This window comes from Salmo salar, chromosome ssa01, assembly GCF_905237065.1.
Source record: "Salmo salar chromosome ssa01, Ssal_v3.1, whole genome shotgun sequence".
In the NCBI taxonomy this organism is placed as follows: Eukaryota; Metazoa; Chordata; class Actinopteri; order Salmoniformes; family Salmonidae; genus Salmo; species Salmo salar.
In genome coordinates, this window is record NC_059442.1 from 79,820,243 (window position 1) to 79,842,094 (window position 21,852).

General features: G+C 39.5%; 1 protein-coding gene across 1 annotated transcript in view; it reads left to right on the top strand.

Annotated features, from left to right (window-relative positions):
- Positions 1 to 21,852, top strand: part of LOC106612532 (CUB and sushi domain-containing protein 1) — a 556,683-nt gene that overhangs the window by 306,782 nt on the left and 228,049 nt on the right. The window contains exons 4-7 of the mRNA XM_014213739.2: positions 7,262 to 7,456; positions 8,928 to 9,135; positions 19,160 to 19,272; positions 20,269 to 20,346. Of these exons, the coding sequence (XP_014069214.2) occupies positions 7,262 to 7,456; positions 8,928 to 9,135; positions 19,160 to 19,272; positions 20,269 to 20,346 (594 nt within the window). The remainder of the gene's footprint in view (positions 1 to 7,261; positions 7,457 to 8,927; positions 9,136 to 19,159; positions 19,273 to 20,268; positions 20,347 to 21,852) is intronic.

The following is a 21,852-nucleotide window of genomic DNA, read 5'->3' on the forward strand; positions in this document are numbered from 1 at the left end:
TCTCTGAACCAACACAAACTGCAGGGGATGTTACATTTAGCTGGCTAGTGATGCAATCAGTTTGGGCAGGCAGCGGGGGGAAGCAGATGCAGTCTGTTGACAGTGTATTTTCTGTCATTTCAGATGTCGTTAAAACGTGTCAATTTGTTGTGGAGGCTTAGAGATCTTAATGGATGCCCATCATTTTCACATTATAGGTAATCATTGAAATCTAGGCCTACTTGAAAACCAACTTGTGTTTCTCATTGAGCGCCCTGTAATGAGGAAGTGCATGTATATTGGAATTTAAAAGGATTTATTCTTCACCCTTGAAAACAAACAGATCTTCACATGTGGTGTTTAATGGTCTTGTCTTGTCATTAGATGATTAAACTGACAAACAATTATTTAAAAATAAAATCGATAAGGTTCATTATGCAATCACTGCTGCCAGCACACATGAATTAATCAACTTTTTTTATCTGAAAAAAGATGCTATATGGAGACTGCTAATAAAAACTTAATGACAGAGAAAGAAAAGTGTCAGAGTAAGACATAAAAAACAGTCTCAAAAAGTGCATGCAAAGTGCACAACACTGCATAATAAATGCCCCTCAGCTGTGACAGAATTGAAAGAAACGAACCATTTATTTAGACAGAAAGGCCTCCATTGATTTCTACATTAAGGATGTCTCAGGTGAAATATCAGTCTCTGTAGATTTGGCATGGGTAGGAAAGGAAAGTGAGTCATTCCTTCAGAAAATCCCTATCGTATTGGGGAGACGTGCCATTGTCCTTAATTAACACCATACATATGGTAACATCAAAGGCTGTTGCTCATGATTTAAGACAATGGGTGTCATTTTCTGTCTGGAGGACTTCCTCTTCCAGTGTCTTTGCCCTATATACCACTTATGTTTTGTGAAGCATCATAGAAGGGAAATTCCAGCAACATTGTCACATTGTACATTTATGTGATCTATATTCTTTCTGTCTGTGTCTCTTGAATTTAGAATTCCAGATATTAGATACTGTAACAACTATTTAGTATGAACATATGGAGTGTCTCAAAATCTTCACATTGTCTTTCAACTACTGCATCTTGGCTTATGTAGCCATTACAATCCTGTGTCTGTAGTAATCCCTTGATTCATGAAGAAGGCTGAGGGCTGGGCTAAAAAGAGACTATATTACTCACAATACAAGTTACAGCATTTATTTCAAAATCCCAAATAGTGAATCCATCCGCGGGCGTGAATAAGTTATGTAGGTAACCGCAAAACTCTTGCATTTCAAATGCTTTTTAAAAAGACATGTCATCTAGATCTGAACCAATACTGGTCATTTTACACATTTGGGGAGATGAAGGTTATGCTGAATGTGCAGGCTTGGAGACTTCTCTTCATTACGTACATTATGTGACTTGTTCAGATTAACATACGTTTACTGTAGGTACTTATGCTTGTTTTGTCTAAGGCGGGACAGTAGGAACATACAGTGCATTCGGAAAGTATTCAGACCCCTTCCCCTTTTCCACATTTTGTTATGTTACAGCCTAATTCTAAAATGGATTAAATAAAACATTTTCCTCATCAATCTACACACAATGCCTCATAATGACAAAGAGAAAACAGGTTTTTAGAAATGTTTGCAAATTTAAAAAAAATAAAAAACTGAATTACATCAGTATTCAGACCCTTTGCTATGATAATTGAAATTGAGCTCAGGTGCATCCTGTTTCCATTGATCATCCTTGAGATGTTTCTACAACTTGATTGGAGTCCACCTGTGGTAAATTCAATTGATTTGACATGATTTGGAAAGGCACACACCTGTCTATATAAGGTCTCACAGTTGACAGTGCATGTCAGAGCAAAAACCAAACCATGAGGTCGAAAGAATTGTCTGTAGAGCTCTGAGACAGAATTGTGTCGAGGCACAGATCTGGGGAAGGGTACCAAAAACTTTCTGCAGCATTGAAGATCCCCAAGAAGACAGTCATTTCCATCATTCTTAAATGGAAGCAGTTTGGAACCACCAAGACTCTTCCTCGAGCTGGCTGCCTGGTCAAAATGAGCAATCAGAGGAGAAGGGCCTTGGTCAGGAAGGTGACCAAGAACCCGATGGTCCCTCTGACAGAGGTCCAGAGTTCCTCTGTGGAGATGGGAGAAACTTCCAGAAGGACAACAATCTCTGCAGCACTCCACCAATCAGGCCTTTATGGTAGAATGGCCAGACGGAAGCCACTCCTCAGTAAAAGGCACATGACAGCCCGCTTGGAGTTTGCCAAAAGGCACCTAAAGGACTCTCAGACCATCATTACAAATCAAAAACGTTGAACACATCATTGTGATCTCTACAGCACTGTTGGCTGGTCATCATTAACCTTGCGTGGGCTTAAACACTGGCATACACTGATTTATAAGGCCATACTGGGTAAAATGCCATTTTATCTCACTTCTTTTTTAGTCAGGTCAGTAAATAAATATCAATTATGGTCCCATTCTCATTTGCTTTTAACAGTACCAAGAATTAAAACAGGTCATGGTAGAAATAGTTTCAATTAATCAGTTCCGTGGTCCTGGAATTCTCTCCTGAACATTTTAAATTTGATGATCTAGTCTCGTTGGTGGAATTTAAACACTTGATCGATGTAAATATCATAGAAGTGTGTAATTGTCTTTTGTACAGCTGTATTTTAGTCAAGACATTCGTGTTTTTTTTAACATATTATGTAATTGTTGTACTGTATATGTGTCTATAGTTTTGTTTAATGTTGTGTTAGTGTATGTAAATTGTTTTGTCTGAAACGTTGTTGCCCCTGCTGCTATTGGACCAGGTCTTTCTTGAAAAAGAGATGTTATCTCAATTAGAAAAACCTGTATAAATAAAGGTAAAAATAAAAATAAAAATGAGAAAGAAGATTCTCTGGTCTGATGAAACCAAGATTGAACTCTTTGAACTGAATGCCAAGTGTCACGTCTGGAGGAAACCTGGCACCATCCCTACGGTGAAGTATGGTGGTGGCAGCATCATGCTGTGGGGATGTTTTTCAGCGGCAGGGACTGGGAGACTAGTCAGGATTGAGGGCAGGATGAGCGGAGCAAAGTACAGAGAGTTCCTTGATGAAAACCTGCTCCAGAGTGCTCAGGACCTCAGACTGGGGCGAAGGTTCACCTTCCAACAGGACAACTATCCTAAGCACACAGCCAAGACAACGCACAGCCAAGACAACTTACATGAAATGAGGGAAATATCTGAATGTCCTTGAGTGGCCCAGCCAGAGCCCGGACTTGAAGCCGATCTAACATCTCTGGAGAGACCTGAAAATAGCTGTGCAGCGACGCTCCCCAACCAACCTGGCAGAGCTTGAGTGGATTTGCAGAGAAGAATGGGAGAAACTCTCCAAATACAGGTATACCAAGCTTGTAGCATCATACCCAAGAAGATTCGAGGCTGTAATCACTGCCAAAGGTGCTTCAACAAAGTACTGAGTAAAGGGTCTGAATACTTACTGTATGTAAATGTGATATTTCAGTTTTTAATTTTTAATACATTTGCAAAAAATTCTATAAACCAGTTTCTGCTTTGTCATTATGGGGTATTGTGTGTAGATTGATGAGGGGAAAAAATAAGTTAATCCATTTTACAATAAGGCCGTAGCCTAACAAAATGTGGAACATTTCGAAGGTGTCTGAAAACTTTCAGAATGCACTGTAATACTCTGTCAGGTTTCCATTCTTATATTATATTTATTTGTAGAATGTCTTGCTCTATGCAGAAGCCCTTCAGGTGCCCTTTGAGTAATAGACCTGTCCTCAATTGCTGGACACCGCAATATCCTCCTCTCCAGTTCCTGCCCCCCACAGTGGTGATTTCCTACACCTCCAGATCCATGTCAGTTCCTAACTGAGATGATTCAGTCAGTCTTATCCACTGGGGTTGCGGTGTGACAGAGACGGTCTGATCCATAAGGGAAAGGGGGGCGGGAGTCAGGGGGCAGGGGGGGCGGGTGGCTGGGGGGAGGACTCAGCCACCGGTCTGAATATAGATGCTTGTATCAGGCTTTCACTATTGATTTTATTTCCAGTTCGGAAAAAGGAACTGCAATAAGACATGAAGCTCATTCAAGGTCTAATCAGCACAGAGGTAGTTATTTCAAAGGTCCACAGAACACAACACTAAGGGGGAGGCATTTGCATTCGGGGCATGCAGTTATTTATTTATATCAAATTAAATGGGGGTGGCAGGTAGCCTAGTGGTTAGAGCGTTGGGGAAGTAAGGTTGCTTGATCAAATCCCTGAGCAGACAAGGTAAAAATCTGTTGTTCTGCCCCTGAACAAGGCACTGTTCCTAGGCTGTCATTGTAAGTAAGAATTTGTTCTTAACTGACTTGCCTAGTTAAAAATAAAATAAACATGTATTTCAATTTAGCCGGAATATCCATGAGAGTTTTATTGGTGCCTTACATGAAATGAGGGAAAAAATTCAACATCTTGTAAACTTGAAGCACAGTCCACCTAGCTTTGAGATTAAGCTGATATATAGTATACTCCGAGTCGCTGTTCACGTCATGAAGTAGTCCCCTAAACCACGCCCACCTTGGGGGAAAACAACTGCAGAAAGCCATCTGCGCCAATTCAACATAGCCTAGTAGTTATTACTTCTAAACAAAAACACCTTTTGGGGTTCCCATAGGTTTACAATATTTTGGTTATTGCTTGAACAATCGCTAAGATTCGTTTTTGGATACAGTAGTTGTTAGCTAGAATGCTAACTCTCATTGACATAGGCTGGTAGCAAAGCTAGCCAAAGAGCATTTTACTGGTTGATGTTGAATGTTTTTTAAGTATAATGCAGTTGATTGGCGATGATGACACAAACATTATATTATTAAGCAGGACATTCATACGAGCCTTACGATCCAATTATAATCCAAAAGTAGTGCGAAATGCACTCCTAAGCAACATAAATGGAGGCTTGTTTTGCTTGCGGTCTATGAGAATCCCGTGTTTTCCCCCACGGTCATGAAATTGTGAATAGTGACTATATTGTATTATATACAATATATATACAAAAGTATGTGGACACCCCTTCAAATTAGTGCATTCGACTATTTTAGCCACACCCGTTCCTGACAGGTATATAAAATCGAACACAAGGTAAAAATCTGTCATTCTGCCCCTGAACAAGGCAGTTAACCCACTGTTCCTAGGCCGTCATTGAAAATAAGAATTTGTTCTTAAATGACTTGCCTAGTTAAATAAAGGTAAAAAAAAAATAAATAAAAAAAAAAATAGACAAACATTAGCAGTAAAATGGCCTTACTGCAGTGACTTTCAACGGGGCACCATCATAGGATGCCACCTTTCCAGCAAGTCAGTTCGTAAAATGTTTGCCCTGCTAGATCTGCCAAGGTCAACTGTAAGTGCTGCTATTGTGAAGTGGAAACGTCTAGGAGCAATAACGGCTCAGCCACGAAGTGGTCACCCACATAAGTCCACCGAGTGCTGAAGCACGTAGCGCACAAAAATAGTCTGTCCTCGGTTGCAAGACTCACTACCGAGTTCCAAACTGTGCATGGAAGCAATGTCAGCACAATAACTGTTCGTGGGGAGCTGCATGAAATGGGTTTCCATGGCCGAGCAGTCGCACACAAGCCTAAGCTCACCATGCGCAATGCCAAGCATTGGCTGGAGTGGTGTAAAGCTCGCCACCATTGGACTCTGGAGATGTGGAAGCGCGTTCTCTGGAGTGATGAATCAAGCTTCACCATCTGGCAGTCCGATGGACAAATCTGGGTTTGGAGGGCGCCAGGAGAACGCTACCTATCCGAATGCATAGTGCCAACTGTAAAGTTTGTTGGAGAAGGAATATTGGTCTGGGGCTGTTGTTCATGATTCTGGCTAGGCCCATTAGTTCCAGTGAAGGGACATCTTAATGCTACAGCATACAATTAAATTCTAGATGATTCTGTGCTTCCAACTTTGTGGCAACAGTTTGCGGAAGGCCTGTTTCTGTTTCAGCATGACAGGTCCATACAGAAATGATTTGTCGCGATCGGTGTGGAAGAACTTGACTGGCCTGCACAGACCCCTGATCTCAACCCCATCTATCACCTTTGGGATGAATTGGAACACCGACTACGAGCCAGGCCTAATTTCCCAACATCAGTGCCCAACCTCACTAATGCTGTTGTGTCTGAATGGAAGCAAGTCCCCGCAGCAAGTCCCCGCAGCAATGTTCCAACATCTAGTGGAAAGCCTTACCAGAAGGCCTGTTACCTTACCTGTTATAGCAGCAAATGGCTGACCAACTCCATATTAATGCCCATGACTTTGGAATGAGATGTTCGACGAGCAGGTGTCCACATACTTTTAGTCATGTAGTGTACGTACATTTTCGCACCATAAAGTATCAGAATTCTATTTGGAATTGCAGCATAAAATTGCATCCCCCTTATTTTGTGATGCAGACTGGTCCCTAGGCTGATTGTGTTCATGCCAAATGAAAAGGTAATAAACAAATTTTAAATGACATCTTTACTATTAGGCCCATAATAAACACATAGGAGGTCCCTTGAAAAAAATAGAGACCCCCAAATGTCACAGATATAATTCACACTAGTGAATCTTTTGACACAGTTAGTTAGGAGTTTACGGGATGTAACAATGCTCTTTGACATGAACCCTGGAAGTTAAGGTTTTGGAATGTGTCTTAAAGATCAGAAAAACTATCTTATTTCTGGTATCTGTTGGGCAGTGCCAAAGTAGATACATTTTATTTGATAAGACAGGCAATGTTTTGTTTAAAATATTTCAAAATTAACAAAGGATGATGTTTTAGTTATGCATGTTTAAATGTTTCTTCAATTAATTAACCTCTTTCTTCAACATCCTAATTCTCTCGAGACTAAATTTAAGCTTTGTGTAATTAAAATGGCAAAAAAGTGGAACAGTACATTTAACCATAGAAACATAACTGACTATAGGAACTTCACAATAATATGAAATAATTGAACTACATTTCTAAAATGTTAAAACACATGGAAAGGCGTTGCTGAATAAAAGGTGTTTATTTCGACCTGATGAGAAAGGAGTTGTGCACAAATTTTCTTTGTGAAGATCGATGTGACTCCTCTGCTCTCACTGGGAACAGAGGGGCCCTTGTGGGTGATGAGGACCTGAAATGATCTTGGTGCTAGACTCATGACAATAGAATAGCACTTGGGCCTGCCATGGAAATGAATTGATCTTATTAATCTATCCTGTTTGTTTTTCAGTGCTACCAAGTCACACATGTGGAAATCCAGGGTCGATACCAAAAGGAGTAATTCATGGAACAAGGTACAACATGGGAGACAAGATCCGTTACAGTTGTCTCATGGGATATATACTGGAGGGACATGCTGTACTCACTTGTATTGTGAGTCCAGGTACTGGAGCATCATGGGACTTTCCAGCACCATTTTGTCGAGGTAAGACACTACATTTTAAGTTTGTAGTGGGGGGCAAGAATATCAATATTTACATATTAGTCCCAGGGTTCTACAGCTGCACCGTCGAGTAGCATCCTGACCGGTTGCATCACCGCCTGGTATGGTAACTGCTCGGCATCTGACCGTAAGGCACTACAGAGTGTAATGCGTACGGCCCAGTACATCACTGGGGCCAAGCTTCCTGTCATCCAGGACCTATATACTAGGCGGTGACAGAGGAAATCCCCACAAATTGTCAAAGACTCCAGTCACCCAAGTTATAGACTGTTTTCTCTGCTACCGTACTGCAAGCGGTACCAGAATATCAAGTCTAGGACCAAAAGGCTCCTTAACAGCTTCTACACCCAAGCCATAAGACTGCTGAACAATTAATCAAATGACCACCAGATTATTTATATTGACCCTCCCCCCCATTTGTTTTTTACACTGCTGCTACTCACTGTTTATTATCTATGCATAGTCACTTCATCCCTGCCTACATGTACAAATGACCTTGACTAACCTGTACCCCTGCACATTGACTCGATACCGGTACCCCCTGTATATAGCCTCTTTATTGTTATTTTATTGTGTTACTTTTTATAATTTTTTACTTTAGTTTATTTGGTAAATATTTTCTTAACTCTTTCTTGAACTGGATTGTTGGTTAAGGGCTTGTAAGTAAGCATTTCACGGTAAAGTCTACACATGTTGTACTCGGCGCATGTGATAAATAAAGTTTGATTTGATCCTGGATCATCATTTAGCTGTGATGATCCTGGATCGTCATTTAGCTGTGTTGATCCTGGATCGTCATTTAGCTGTGTTGATCCTGGATCGTCATTTAGCTGTGTTGATCCTGGATCGTCATTTAGCTGTGTTGATCCTGGATCGTCATTTAGCTGTGTTGATCCTGGATCATTATTTAGTTGTGTTATGCCTGGATAATCATTTAGCAATGTTGATCCTGGATCGTCATTTAGCGTTATTGATCCTGGATTGTCATTTAGTTGTGTTGATCCTGGATCATCATTTATCTGTGTTCTTACTGGATCACTATTAAGCAGTATTGATCCTGGATCGTCATTTATTTGTGTTGACCTAGTGTGTCATTAAGATGTAGTGATCCCGGATTGTCCTAGATCCTGGAACCTGAAGTATCAAATTGTAGGTTTTAGAGGTCTTTGAAAGGTGACATGGCCATAGCTTCCAATTGTCACTGTTTTTGTTGTTAAACTTGCAACCTGCAACGACAAACAACATTTATTTTACACATTTGCCAATCTTGTCTCAGGAGCGATGCCAATATTAGCTGTCAAACCTTTATCTCCCACAAGTGAATATTCATCCACTCAGTAGGAGCTGTAACAATTGAAAGAGTCAGGACTCAGTCGAGACGGATTTATTTTCTAAGAGCAAGTTGTGACCCAGTCAGTAATGCAATTTTGTCTTACTTATTTTCTTCCTTTAGCCGAAGGAGCTTGTGGTGGGACATTAAGGGGAACAACAGGGACGATATCAAGTTCACATTTCCCTTCAGAGTATGAGAATAATGCAGACTGCACATGGAGTATTCTGGCTGAACCAGGTGACACCATCGCCCTGGTCTTTAGTGATTTCCAGCTGGAAGACAGATACGACTTTCTGGAGATAAGTGGGACTGAGGCGCCATCAATATGGTAAGTAATTAACAACCGCAATATAATTATAGCACCTCTTGTTCTCTAATGGTAGCAACTGTCATGGCATCAATTATCTGCTAATTGCTCGAAAAGTCATTGAGGGACATGATGGTGATTCACTCATATGAAAGCTACAAGTTTATGTATTATTGTGTTATAAGTTTGATTCCAGTATGTCAATAATATACCTATATTTTCAACTAAGAGAATATAAAGATGAGTCACTAAAGTTTTACAGGACCTCACAACACTGCTTAATTTTGTCCTGTCAACAGCTAAGGTATGACATGAGACATTTCAGGACTTGAAACCTGACACTTTGAGGACCGATCCATTTGACAATTCCTTGACAAAATAATATTTACGACGTGTTGTCAATGGAATGACACTTCAATGCAGAGAGCTATAGTGTGTGTTCTGAGCAGAATGGGATGACATATCTGTATTTAAACACATACACAGCATGTGAAGACTGTGGAGACTGCCTGTGAAGACTTTACGAGGCTTCCATTTCTGTTAGGGAGCAGGGTTGGGTAGGTTACTTTCTAAATGTAATCTGTTAGTTACTAGTTACCTGTCCAAAATTGTAATCAGTCATGCAATTTTTGAATTAACCAAACTCAGTAATGTAATCTGATTATTCAGTTACTTTTAGATTACTTTCCCCTTAAGAGGCATTAGAAGAAGACAAAAATGTTACCAATTGAACCACATCTATTGCAGGATAAATCAATGTTAAAGTTTACATAGCTGGCCATATATGGATGTAACATTTTACATTATGGGTTGGTTATGTAGGCTTCTTCTAACCCATCACTTTCTACTACATATAATAATACTATAAAATGATATGTTTACATTAAAAACCAAAGTCTTCAAGAATAGGACTTGGAAATATGGAAGTATAGATTAGTCAAATTGTTTACCTGAGCATAACCCCAAAACTAAGGATTTATTAGCCAGCCCTACTCTGTTTATGTATTTGTTGTCATGGAGAACTGATTGGGCTCATTGATTAGAGTTGAAAAAGAAATGCGGTGCTCATGGAATGGCATGCTTTGAGCACTACTGAAAGTGCTATTTACATGTGAAAAATGAATGTCATATGCTGCATTTGCTATAGGCCTGTTGTTGAACTTTTTGTTGGTGGCACTTTCATATCTTGATAAAATGAAACTGTTTAAAGGGCAAATCCACAGATGAAAAAAAACGAAACCGTCGCCCCGCCTCTGTTTTTGTAAAAAGCTGAGGGATGGGCCTGGAGAAATGTAACCACTCTCAGATTAATAGACAGAGCTATGGATGCAAGGAATGACCATCCATGATATCAACATTATAGTTTTAACCATGTTATGAGGCTATACAGTGTTTATTTACATTTACAATGTTTACAAACATTGGATAAAAACAAGCTTATATTTTGGGTTCTTACGGAGTGTGACAGTTGAACTAAGCTCATGAGACATTTCTAAGTTATATTCTTCAAGAATCAATGGAGATATATAATTTATAAGTCCAAAAATGGATGTAGAAACTACAGATTGGCAATTTAAGTGTGCAAGTTCAAGTGTGCGAGTTTGACCATGTGTCCATCAGGCCTATGGATTAAAAACAACTATCAGCATGAATTATATTGAGCAATAAAAGCACTTTTATTCCATAGGCTGGGATCTGCACTGTGCAGCTGTTGCAAGAGTGCATTTTTCACTGGCTGTCCACTGGTTTCAAGAACAATGATTGATAGGAAGCTTAAACTTCTTGAATTCAACCATTATTGGGTTCAAATGCAGATTTAGATTTTTGAACAGCCATCCACAACAACCACAAACAACAACCACAATCCGTAAGGCGCAAATAACTAAATGAGAGAGCATCAGTGTGATTCACATCAATGCGTTATGTAGATAACAGTAATAAGTGATTTACGTATCGCCTGTAGACTACACCACTGCTGTCATCCTTACCCCCAAGCGTTTATTCCAGTTGGATCATCTTTGGATGCCGACAGCAGTCGTACCATTGGAAGACATAGCTTGGACTGTAGCCAACAAAAGCCTATTCCCGCTCTTTTCCCGCGATCCATCAAACCCATTTGGTGTGTCATCATAGTGGTCTCTGACTTCTGGTCAGACCCACTCAGGTGGAACAAACTTAAACTTGTGCCCTCCCAGGCCCACCCATGGCTGTGCCCCTGCCCAGTCATGTGAAATCCATAGATTAGGGCCTAATTCATTTATTTAAATTGACTGATTTCCTTATATAAACTGTAAATTGCGTGTTACGTTTATATTTTTGTTCAGTATATATCAACAATACTCCCGCCAAAGGACCCTTCTATGGATTACATTTAGTGAAAATCCCCAAAATCATGGTCTTGTTCTGTTCTAGTATTGTGAGGAATCACCCATATGTCAGTGTGCACACTGCCAAAGATGTTTTCTTTTTCAGGTTGATGCTAGGCATCCGTCATTTAATTAACAACTGAAACCAATGACTCACAAGATCTGCGTTTGCACCACCTAATATTTGATAGCAGAAATCCACACCCGGAGCATGGATAGAGGAATGACATCAACATCAAAGCAAAGCTTGACAGTTTTTCATACTTTAAGTCTACTCAGCTTGTGGAAATAGGGTTTAAAACTTCTTATGGCTGGAATCCCGTTAGCAGGATCGATATGACAACAGCCAGTGAAAGTGCAGGGCGCCAAATTCAAAACAACAAAAATCTCATAATTAGAATTCCTCAAACATACAAGTATTATACACCATTTTAAAGCTTTACTTCTTGTTAATCCAGCCACAGTGTCTGATTTCAAAAAGGCTTTACGGCGAAAGCATACCATATGATTATGTTAGGTCAGCGCCTATACACCAAAAAACACAGCCATTTTCCAGCCAAAGAGAGGAGTCACAAAAAGCAGAAATAGAGAAAATGAATCACTAACCTTTGATGATTTTCATCAGATGACACTCATAGGACTTCATGTTACACCATACATGTATGTTTTGTTCGATAAAGTTCATATTTATATCCAAAAATCTCAGTTTACATTGACGCATTATGTTCAGTAATGTTTTCCCTCCAAAACATCTGGTGATTTTGCAGAGAGCCACATCAATTTACAGAAATACTCATCATAAATGTTGATAAAAATACAAGTGTTATGCATGGAACTTTAGATACACTTCTCCTTAATGCAACCACTGTGTCAGATTTCAAAAAAGCTTTAGCGAAAAAGCACACCATGCAATAATCTAAGTACGGCGCTCAGACACAAAAACATGCCATACAATATATCCGCCATGTTGGAGTCAACAATAGTCAGAAATAGCATTATAAATATTCACTTACCTTTGATCTTCATCAGAATGCACTCCCAGGAATCCGTGTTCCACAATAAATGTTTGTTTTGTTCGATAAAGTCCATCCTTTATGTCCAAATACCTCCTTTTTGTTTGCGCCTTCAGTTCACAAATCCAAATTCACGACCCGCAGGTCAGACGAAAACTCAAAAAATGCCATTACAGTTCGTAGAAACATGTCAAACGATGTATAGAATCAATCTTTAGGATGTTTTTATCATAAATCTGCAATAAAGTTTCAACCGGAGAAATCCTTTGTTTTCAGAAATGCAATGGAACTGAGCTACCTCTCACATGAGCGCGCATGGCTGAGGCTCATGCCCTGCTGGCAGTCCTCTCACTCAATGAGCTCTTATTCTCCCCCACTTCACAGTAGAAGCCTCAAACAAGGTTCTAAAGACTGTTGACATCTAGTGGAAGCCGTAGGAAGTACAAAATTACCCCACAGACACTGTAGTTTGGATAGGCAATCACTTGAAAAACTCCAAACCACTTCCAGGTTGGATTTTTTCTCAGGTTTTTGCCTGCCATATGAGTTCTGTTATACTCACCGACATCATTCAAACAGTTTTAGAAACTTCAGATTGTTTTCTATCCAAATCTACTAATAATATGCAAATCTTAGTTTCTGGGCGTGAGTAGCAGGCAGTTTACTCTGGGCACGTCAGTCATCCAAACTACTCAATACTACCACCCATCCATAAGAAGTTTTAAAGTAGGTGGCAATATCTTCTTTAGCTGTGGATAGCACACATAGATGCTAATTCCAATAGGGAATTCTACTATTTGATGAATTGTATTTTTTATGAACAATAGTCATTGCTGGGATATGTTGTGTCCGCAATTAGCATGTAAAAGTCCCACAAGCATGTAAAAGTCCCACAACTCAAAATAGGTCAAATTAATATTTTCAGGGGAAAGCTTTCACTGTCAATTACAGAAGTACACTTCGCTAGCATTAATCAATGATAGGTTACAGGAGTTGAAAAACTAGGCAGTCACTAGGTAACAATAATCACTACCCTCATTCTTCTTTCTATTAAAGTCTGAAAGGGGCAAGGGGGCATCAATCGTTTGAGTGACTTTCACACAGCCTTTCAAAGTCAGTTAGTGTCTTATAACATTGCTCTGCTACTGACATTGTTGTGTACTCTGATGATTGTAGGCAGTTTTATAGACATACCATTTATTGACATACCACACACGTGACCTTAACATCCGCAACTCTTCCACCTCCTAGACTCAGTGTCCAGAGATGTTTGAAATTCATACTTCAACTTCAGAGGTTCTACACAGTCCTTGCCCATGAGACATTGTGAAATAAGTCTAGTGGTTTGTTGAACAAAAATGATACCATTCAGTAAAAATACTTGGGAGTCATAAAGCAAATACATGTTGCTAATTAGACACATGGGTCGTTCCATCAATAGATTGCCTTTTATGTCCTTCAGACATTGTGTACGTTTTGATAAAACACGAAATGTAACAGTTGCATCACATGCTCTAACTAGTCTAAACCATGTAAAACATTTCAATAGCAGTGTGTTTTCATTAAAATAAATGTGTTTTCTCAGAAAATCCCAATTTTGGCATGTCACAAGTCATTTTTGTCCAACTTCTAGGACTAACGTTTTAGCCCACTTAACCCCAAGAGTTTCCCATGTTTTCAGAATCATTGTAAAGCCCTAGTTCATTTGTTGCTTTGGGAATGTAATTTCTAAATGTAACGATGTCCACTGAGAGTCGGGAAGCAAGTACAGGAAGTGAATATTTAATAAATAAACGGATCACAATACAAAATAAGAAACACTAACAGCACACAGACATGAAACAGATAGGGGAAGGAACCGAAGGGAGTGACATAAATAGGACAGGTAATCAAGGAGGTGATGGATTCCAGGTGAGTGTCAATAAGCGCTGGTGCACGTGACAATGGTGACAGGTGTGCATAATAATCAGCAGTCTGGTGACCTAGAGACCAGAGAGGGAGTATACGTGACACTAAATATTTTTTACTTATTTAATGTGATTACTGCTTAATTTACATTTGTCCTAAAGAAACATTAAACATAATAATCCAATCACAGTGTAAAAGCAGATGAGCTGGTTCTACTTTTTGGGGAAATACTATGATGTTTTTTGGTTGAAAACAGAGTGCGTCGAGCATAACACGTCAACCCTGTTCCCCAAACGTAGATAGGGTACTGTCAACCCTGTCACTTTATTTGTCCCTGTTATAGTCATTTTTCTTTATTTAAGTTCTTTAGATGGGAAAACATGTTTGTTATGAAGTTGAAAACGTGCTCTTTATGATAGAATGTTAAAATAAGAAGAAATAAATAGTTATTTCTGACAAAATTACACTACCCAAAAGGCACTCTATTTGTCAAATGAGATACATACAGTAAGAATGTGAAATGTCAGAATAAAAGTAGAGAGAATGATTTATTTAAGCTTTTATTTCTTTCATCACATTCCCAGTGGTTCAGAAGTTTACATACACTCAATTAGTATTTGGTAGCATTGCCTTTTAAATTGTTTAACTTGGGTCAAACGTTTCAGCTAGCCTTCCACAAGCTTCCCACAATAAGTTGAGTGAATTTCGGCCCATTCCTCCTGACAGAGCTGATGTAACTGAGTCAGGTTTGTAGGCCTCCTTGCTCGCACACACTTTTTCAGTTCTGCCCACACATTTTCTATAGGTTTGAGGTCAGGACTTTGTGACTCCAATACCTTGACTTTGTTGTCCTTAATCAATTTTGCCACAACTTTGGAAGTATGCTTGGGGTCATTGTCCATTTGGAAGACCCATTTGCGACCAAGCTTTAACTTCTTGACTGATGTCTTGAGATGTTGCTTCAATATATCCACATCATTTTCTTTCCACATGCCATCTATTTTGTGAAGTGCACCAGCCCCTCCTGCAGCAAAGCACCCCTACAACATGATGCTGCCACCCCCGTGCGTCACGGTTGGGATGGTTTTCTTCGGCTTGCAAGCTTCCCCCTTTTTCCTCCAAACATAATGATGGTCATTATGGCCAAACAGTTATTTTTTTGTTTCATCAGACCAGAGGACATTTCTCCAAAAAGTATGATCTTTGTCCCCATGTGCAGTTGCAAACCGTAGTCTGGCTTTTTTTATGGCGGTTTTGGAGCAGTGGTTTCTTCCTTGATGAGTGGCCTTTCAGATTATGTCGATATAGGACTAGTTTTACTGTAGATACTTTTGTACCTGTTTCCTCCAGCATCTTCACAAGATCCTTTGCTGTTGTTCTGGGATTGATTTGCACTTTTTGCACCAGAGTACGTTCATCTCTAGGAGACAGAACGCGTCTCCTTCCTGAGCGGTATGACGCCTGTGTGGTCCCAAGGTGTTTATACTTGCGTACTATTGTTTGTACAGATGAATGTGGTACCTTCAGGTGTTTGGAAATTGCTCCCAAGGATGAGCCAGACTTGTGGAGGTCTACAATTCTTTTCTGAGGTCTTGGCTGATTTATTTTGATTTTGCTGTCAAGCAAAGAGGCACTGAGTTTGAAGGTAGGACTTGAAATACATCCACAGGTACACCTCCAATTGACTCAAATTATGTCAGTTAGCCTATCAGGAGCTTCTAAAGCATCATTTTCTGGAATTTTCCAAGCTGTTTAAAGGCACAGTTAACTTAGTGTATGTAAACGTCTGACCAATGGAATTGTGATACAGTGAATTATAAGTGAAATAATCTGTCTGTAAACAATTGTTGTAAAAATTACTTGTGTCATGCACAAAGTAGATGTCCTAAACGACTTGCCAAAACAATACATTTGTGGAGTGGTTTAAAAACTAGTTTATATGACTCCAACCTAAGTGTATGTAAACTTCCGACTTCAACTGTATATTGATATTTCACCTGGAGTTGACAGGGACTGCTTCTGTCTGAATTAAATAACCTCAGACAAATTGATAAGATTATAGAATATTAGATCTTCGTCACTGGTACGTTGTTGACACAAGAGGTGGTGATTGATATACAGACAGACATGAATGAATGTTGAACAAGCTTGACAACTGACAGGTGAACAAATTCCTGTTTACATATCCTCCTCTTAGCAAGTTCCCTAAAAGGCTTTCCTCAGCAATTTCCACCACATGATCTTGGCAGACAGGTGCCTGACAAGCTGTCATGTCAGGTTTTTTCATACTGCATAGCATAATAAATATGTTAATTTCATAATTGAACTCTCCAGCCAGTGTCAAGATTAGTTATTTAATTTACGCTGACTCTGAGGTGTAACAGTTGTGATACAAATTAAACCAAGGGATTTTTTTGACTTGAGTTGTTAAAATCAATGTTGATGTTCACTTTCAAAGGATATTTTTGGAAGTTTTGAAAGCTTGCTTAAAATACACTGCACATAATATTAGTATAATTAATGTCCCTGAAGCATCACTATTCACTTGGCAACAGATATGGAGGAGATGCAGAAATCTACTACCATGGTGTCAAATTTAACATTTTAGTCATTTAGCAGACACTCTTATCCAGAGCGACTTACAGGAGCAATTAGGGTTAAGTGCCTTGCTAGTCGGCTCAGGGATTCAAACCAGCAACCTTTTGGTTACTGGCCCAACGCTCTTAACCGCTAGGCTACCTGCTGCCCACTATTAAGTCACATGACACCTTTTAACAATTTAAATTCGGATTAGGATATAATCATCGGAAACATAACATTTTTGACAGAAATTACAATGACCATATTTGACAGAAGCACAATTATCCAATTATCTATGTAAGACTCTATTTGGCACCTGTCAAATGCCAATCATGTTTTTTGAACATGGGGCATAAACTCTCACGAAGAATAATGGATGTTGAATGCATTTGACACATCTCATGTGTGACAACAGATATTTGCATCTAATATGCATGGACAACAGTGTTTGCACAACCATTGTGGCAACACTATAAGCAGGAGGTAGTGTCCAATGGTTGAGAAGGTATTGTGCCTTGAATTGTGGTCCAAAGGTTATTATTGTTAATCCTAGGAGATTTTGTCATATGACGACGTGTATGTCGTGTGTGGAAGACTCTCCATTCTCTTCACATACTAGTAGAACTCATCAAAGTGCAGATATGCCTGTCCTCATGACCTCTCTGACATTCTGTTACCAAAGCTGAATTAATTATATAATAGCTTCTGCATAAAATAAAAGCCTTCCTTTTCTTTAAAGTTTTGCACCTTTTATCACATTGGTTTTCTAAACATCATGAACTTATAAATACCACTACTCAATTAAATAAATTTAACCCCCCGATAATGAACAATACATTTACTTACAAGAAGGATTTACTTACAAGAAGATACAGGAACAATTTTATGATTGTAGCATAGATAGATCTCACCTCATTACAATGGATTGGATTGAAGGTCTAGCCGGAGTTGGAACAGGACAGTGAACGAATAGCAATTAATGCTGAGTGGTGTTGGGCCTTCTCAATTTCTTTTTAACAGTGTTGCTCATTGGAGTGTGAAAGCTAGGTTGTGAGGCAGTATGAGCAGAAAGAAGGCAAAAAAGTCTTCCCAATACCAGGTACAAGGAAAAAGAGCAAGAATGAAAAGGAAATGTGCTGCTGTACTTTTAAAGCAGATTGAAATAACCACTGAGTTTTTAGTACTGTTTGTGAAGATTTAAGTGTTGGCTGATCAGCGAGTATTGATTTCAGTTGCTCTGAGGCTATTGAAATAAACAGAGATTGAACTGGGCTTGTGTAACTAAAATGGCTGAGGTGTTGATGGAACAATCATGATGTGTCCATGGTCTGAGGTACTTTACCTAAATTGCTTCACCTGCAGCGACTCACTCATCACCAAAGCTGCTTACCATAGAGGCTGTGCTATGATAGTGAAATACAAATAGCAGTTAATCTTTAAGTTTCCTATGATGTGGGTAAAGATTGATTTGAAAGGTAACTGTATATATTTGTTGGTATGCCGTATTGAAATGTCTAAGGTTGTTGATAAGGGTTTCATTCATTTGGGTTCAGGTAACAATTTTTCACTTGACCCTTTTCTATTTTGTTCTCTATTGCTCCTGTATTGTTCCTCAAGCAAGGGAGAGGCTGATGACATCAGAGGGCACCATCAGAATCCTTGAATGCCCAAGTTTGCACTTGCTCTTTAACATATTCTTTACCCTTAAGTGTGTGTAAATTAGTGTATTTATACATGGGATATTGTTTTTCAACAGGAAAAGTAAAACAAAAAAAGAAAGTGGAATAGAGCAATACAGCCATATCAAAATGTGTGATTACTCAAGGCATCTGTGAGGTTAATGGGGTAGAGCAGCAAAGTTAACCCTGCAAAATATATAACACACCGCTGTCAAATTGAGTAGGCATTGCATAACTCTTTGGGCTAGAAACAATCAGGCTAGACTTGAGAGTAAACCATGTGTGTGATTTTATAACACAAATGTCCTTATATTAAACTTTTGATTTGGTATGTACTCTTAGCATTCCTACCAATTAACCTATTGTGTAATCATTCCAGTAGTCATGCAGTGTAGATGTTCAATTGTTACTAAAAGCACCCCGTGTGTTTTACTTTGAGTGTCCTTTTGATGGAAGTTTTGGGTCACTCTGCTGAATTGAGAATCATATTTTCTTCCAGGCTGACCGGTATGAATCTACCTTCCCCTGTCATCAGCAGCAAGAATTGGCTACGGCTGCATTTCACATCAGACAGCAACCATCGGCGGAAAGGATTTAGTGCCCAGTACCAAGGTAAGGGGTCAGTGTAAGAGGGTTGGGATAGATCCCTTCCCATTGCAGGCAGTCGTCAGTGCAATAGGCAGTGAGTTCCTTCACATCACGTCACTTGCACGCTCTGCCAGAGCTCTGGTAAACATGACATCTTGGCCTGACCTGGATTCTGCCCGCATACGGTTTGCAGGTGTATGCATAGTTATTTCTCTGGTTTCTGCCTGTTAAATGGAGTTTGACGAAGTGCAACATGACTTGAGGCCCTCCAGGCTTAGTCACTAAGTGTAGCCCCAGGTACTTCTGCCTAAAAGACTTTGGATACGAAGCCCATTCTCATTAAAAATAGTTGGCAACATTTTTCCCTTCCCTATTATTTAGCATTTCTGTTATATTGTCCGGTCAAATTACTATACTTCCCCGTAATACCTGGCGAGGGGATGAAGTCATATGGAGAAAAGAATACTCACACTGAACCTATTTCAGATTTCTCAGGGTTTAATTGGCTTCCCTGCATGACATAATTACCAGATTAGATTCCGAGTCATATCCAAATCCAAATTGGCTTCCGTTGACACTAACGCAGGCTACGCGTTCACTGCACTGCCTGCTGGGAACTGAGCCCAGTGGTGTTCGGTGACAGTGTGGCCACCACTGTTCACAAGCTGGCCCTCCCTTGCCCTGCACAACAAAGGACTCCTCTGACTTGGATGATCTATAAAGACTAAATAATACAGCCCCAATAATTGCGCGGTGGCCTGGGCACATTGGCACCATGCTGGCCCTCTGCAATCACCTGGAGGACAGCTTGACATCTCTGCTTGTGAATTTCTCCAGTAAACGGCAGCTTTAAAGTATATTTGGAGGCGGGCGTGGGGGGGGGGGGGTCCTTCTATAGCAAAGGAATCTCACAGAAGTGTTTGCATGTTGTGACACAGATTTTCTTTCAACCTGTGCTCTTAGGGTGTTTTGCTAATTACATAATGGATTATGATTTGCAATACTTTCTCTCCCCAACAGTAAAAAAGGCCATTGAGCTGAAGTCCAGAGGGGTGAAACTGCTTCCAAGCAAAGACACAAACCACAAAAATGCTGTTTGTAAGTACTTTCTTATAAGCTGAGGTGCAGTTTTACAGACATTAGAATTGTAATCATCATAAAGTCAAGCATATCTTAAAAGGGTTTGTCTTTCCCCAGGCAGTCCAAAACAGTGAAGAAATGTACACTTACAATAAGCTTTTTAAATTACGATAAGTTTTTAGGATTTGTTAGTTGTACCAGAGTCAAACAAATGAGTATTTCTTACAAAGTTAAGTCAAGTTGATTGATCTTTCATCCTACTAAACTCTACCTACATTGGCATCTCTGAGACTAGAGTCGACTGGAGGGTTTTGGATAAGCCCTCTTTGTTAAAAAATTCATGCCATCTGTATGTGTCCATTACCTGACAGTTACAGTGCCTTCAGAAATTATTCACACCCCTTGTGTCACATCCTGACCATAGAGAGCCCATATTTTTCTATGGTAGAGTAGGTCAGGGCATGACTGGGGGGTTTTATCTAGTATTTCTATGTTTGGTTCTAGTTTCTTTTTTCTATGTTGGGTTTTTTGTCTAGTTTACATTTTCTATGTTGTGTTCTAGGTTCCTTTTTCTAGGTTGGGGTTTTCGTATGATTCCCAATTAGAGGCAGCTGGTCATCGTTGTCTCTAATTGGGGATCATATTTAAGTTGTTGTTTTTCCTACTAGTGTTTGTGGGAGATTATTTTGAATTTATGCATGTAGCACCTCTTCGTCACGGTTTGTTGTTTTTGTTTATAGTTTATTGTCTGTCTTGCATAGTTTCACATAGCAATAAAGATGTGGAACGATACGCACGCTGCGCCTTGGTCCGTTCCTACACACAAACGTGACACCTTGACTTTTTCCACATTTTGTTGTATTACCAAGTGGGATTAAAATGAATGAAATTACTCTGTAATATCAAAGCGGAAGAAACACACTTCTTTATTATAATTAATTAATGGAAAATAGAACACTAATATATCTTGATTAGATTAGTATTCAACCCCCTGAGTCAATACATGCTAGAATCACCTTTGGCAGTGATTACAGCTGTGAGTCTTTCTGGGTAAGTCCCTAAATGCTTTGCACACCTGGATTGTACAATATTTGCCCATTATTCTTTAAAATTCATCAAGCTCTGTCAAGTTGGTTGTTGATCATTGTTAGACAGCCATTTTCATGTCTTGCCATAGATTTTCAAGCCAATTTAAGTCAAATCTGTAACTAGGCCAATCAGGAACATCCAATGATGTCTTGGTAAGCAACTCCTGGGTATATTTGTCCTTGTGTTTTAGGTTATTATCCTGCTGAAAGGTGAATTTGTCTCCCAGTGTCTGTTGGAAAGCAGACTGAACTTGGTTTTCCTTTAGGGTTTTGCCTGTACTTAGCTCTTTTTATCCTATAAAACTCCCAAGTCCTTGCTGATGACAAGCATACCCATAACATGATGCAACTCATAACACCACCATTCTGGAAAATATGAAGAGTGGTACTCAGTGATATGTTGTGTTGTATTTGCCCTAAACAGAAGGCTTTGTAT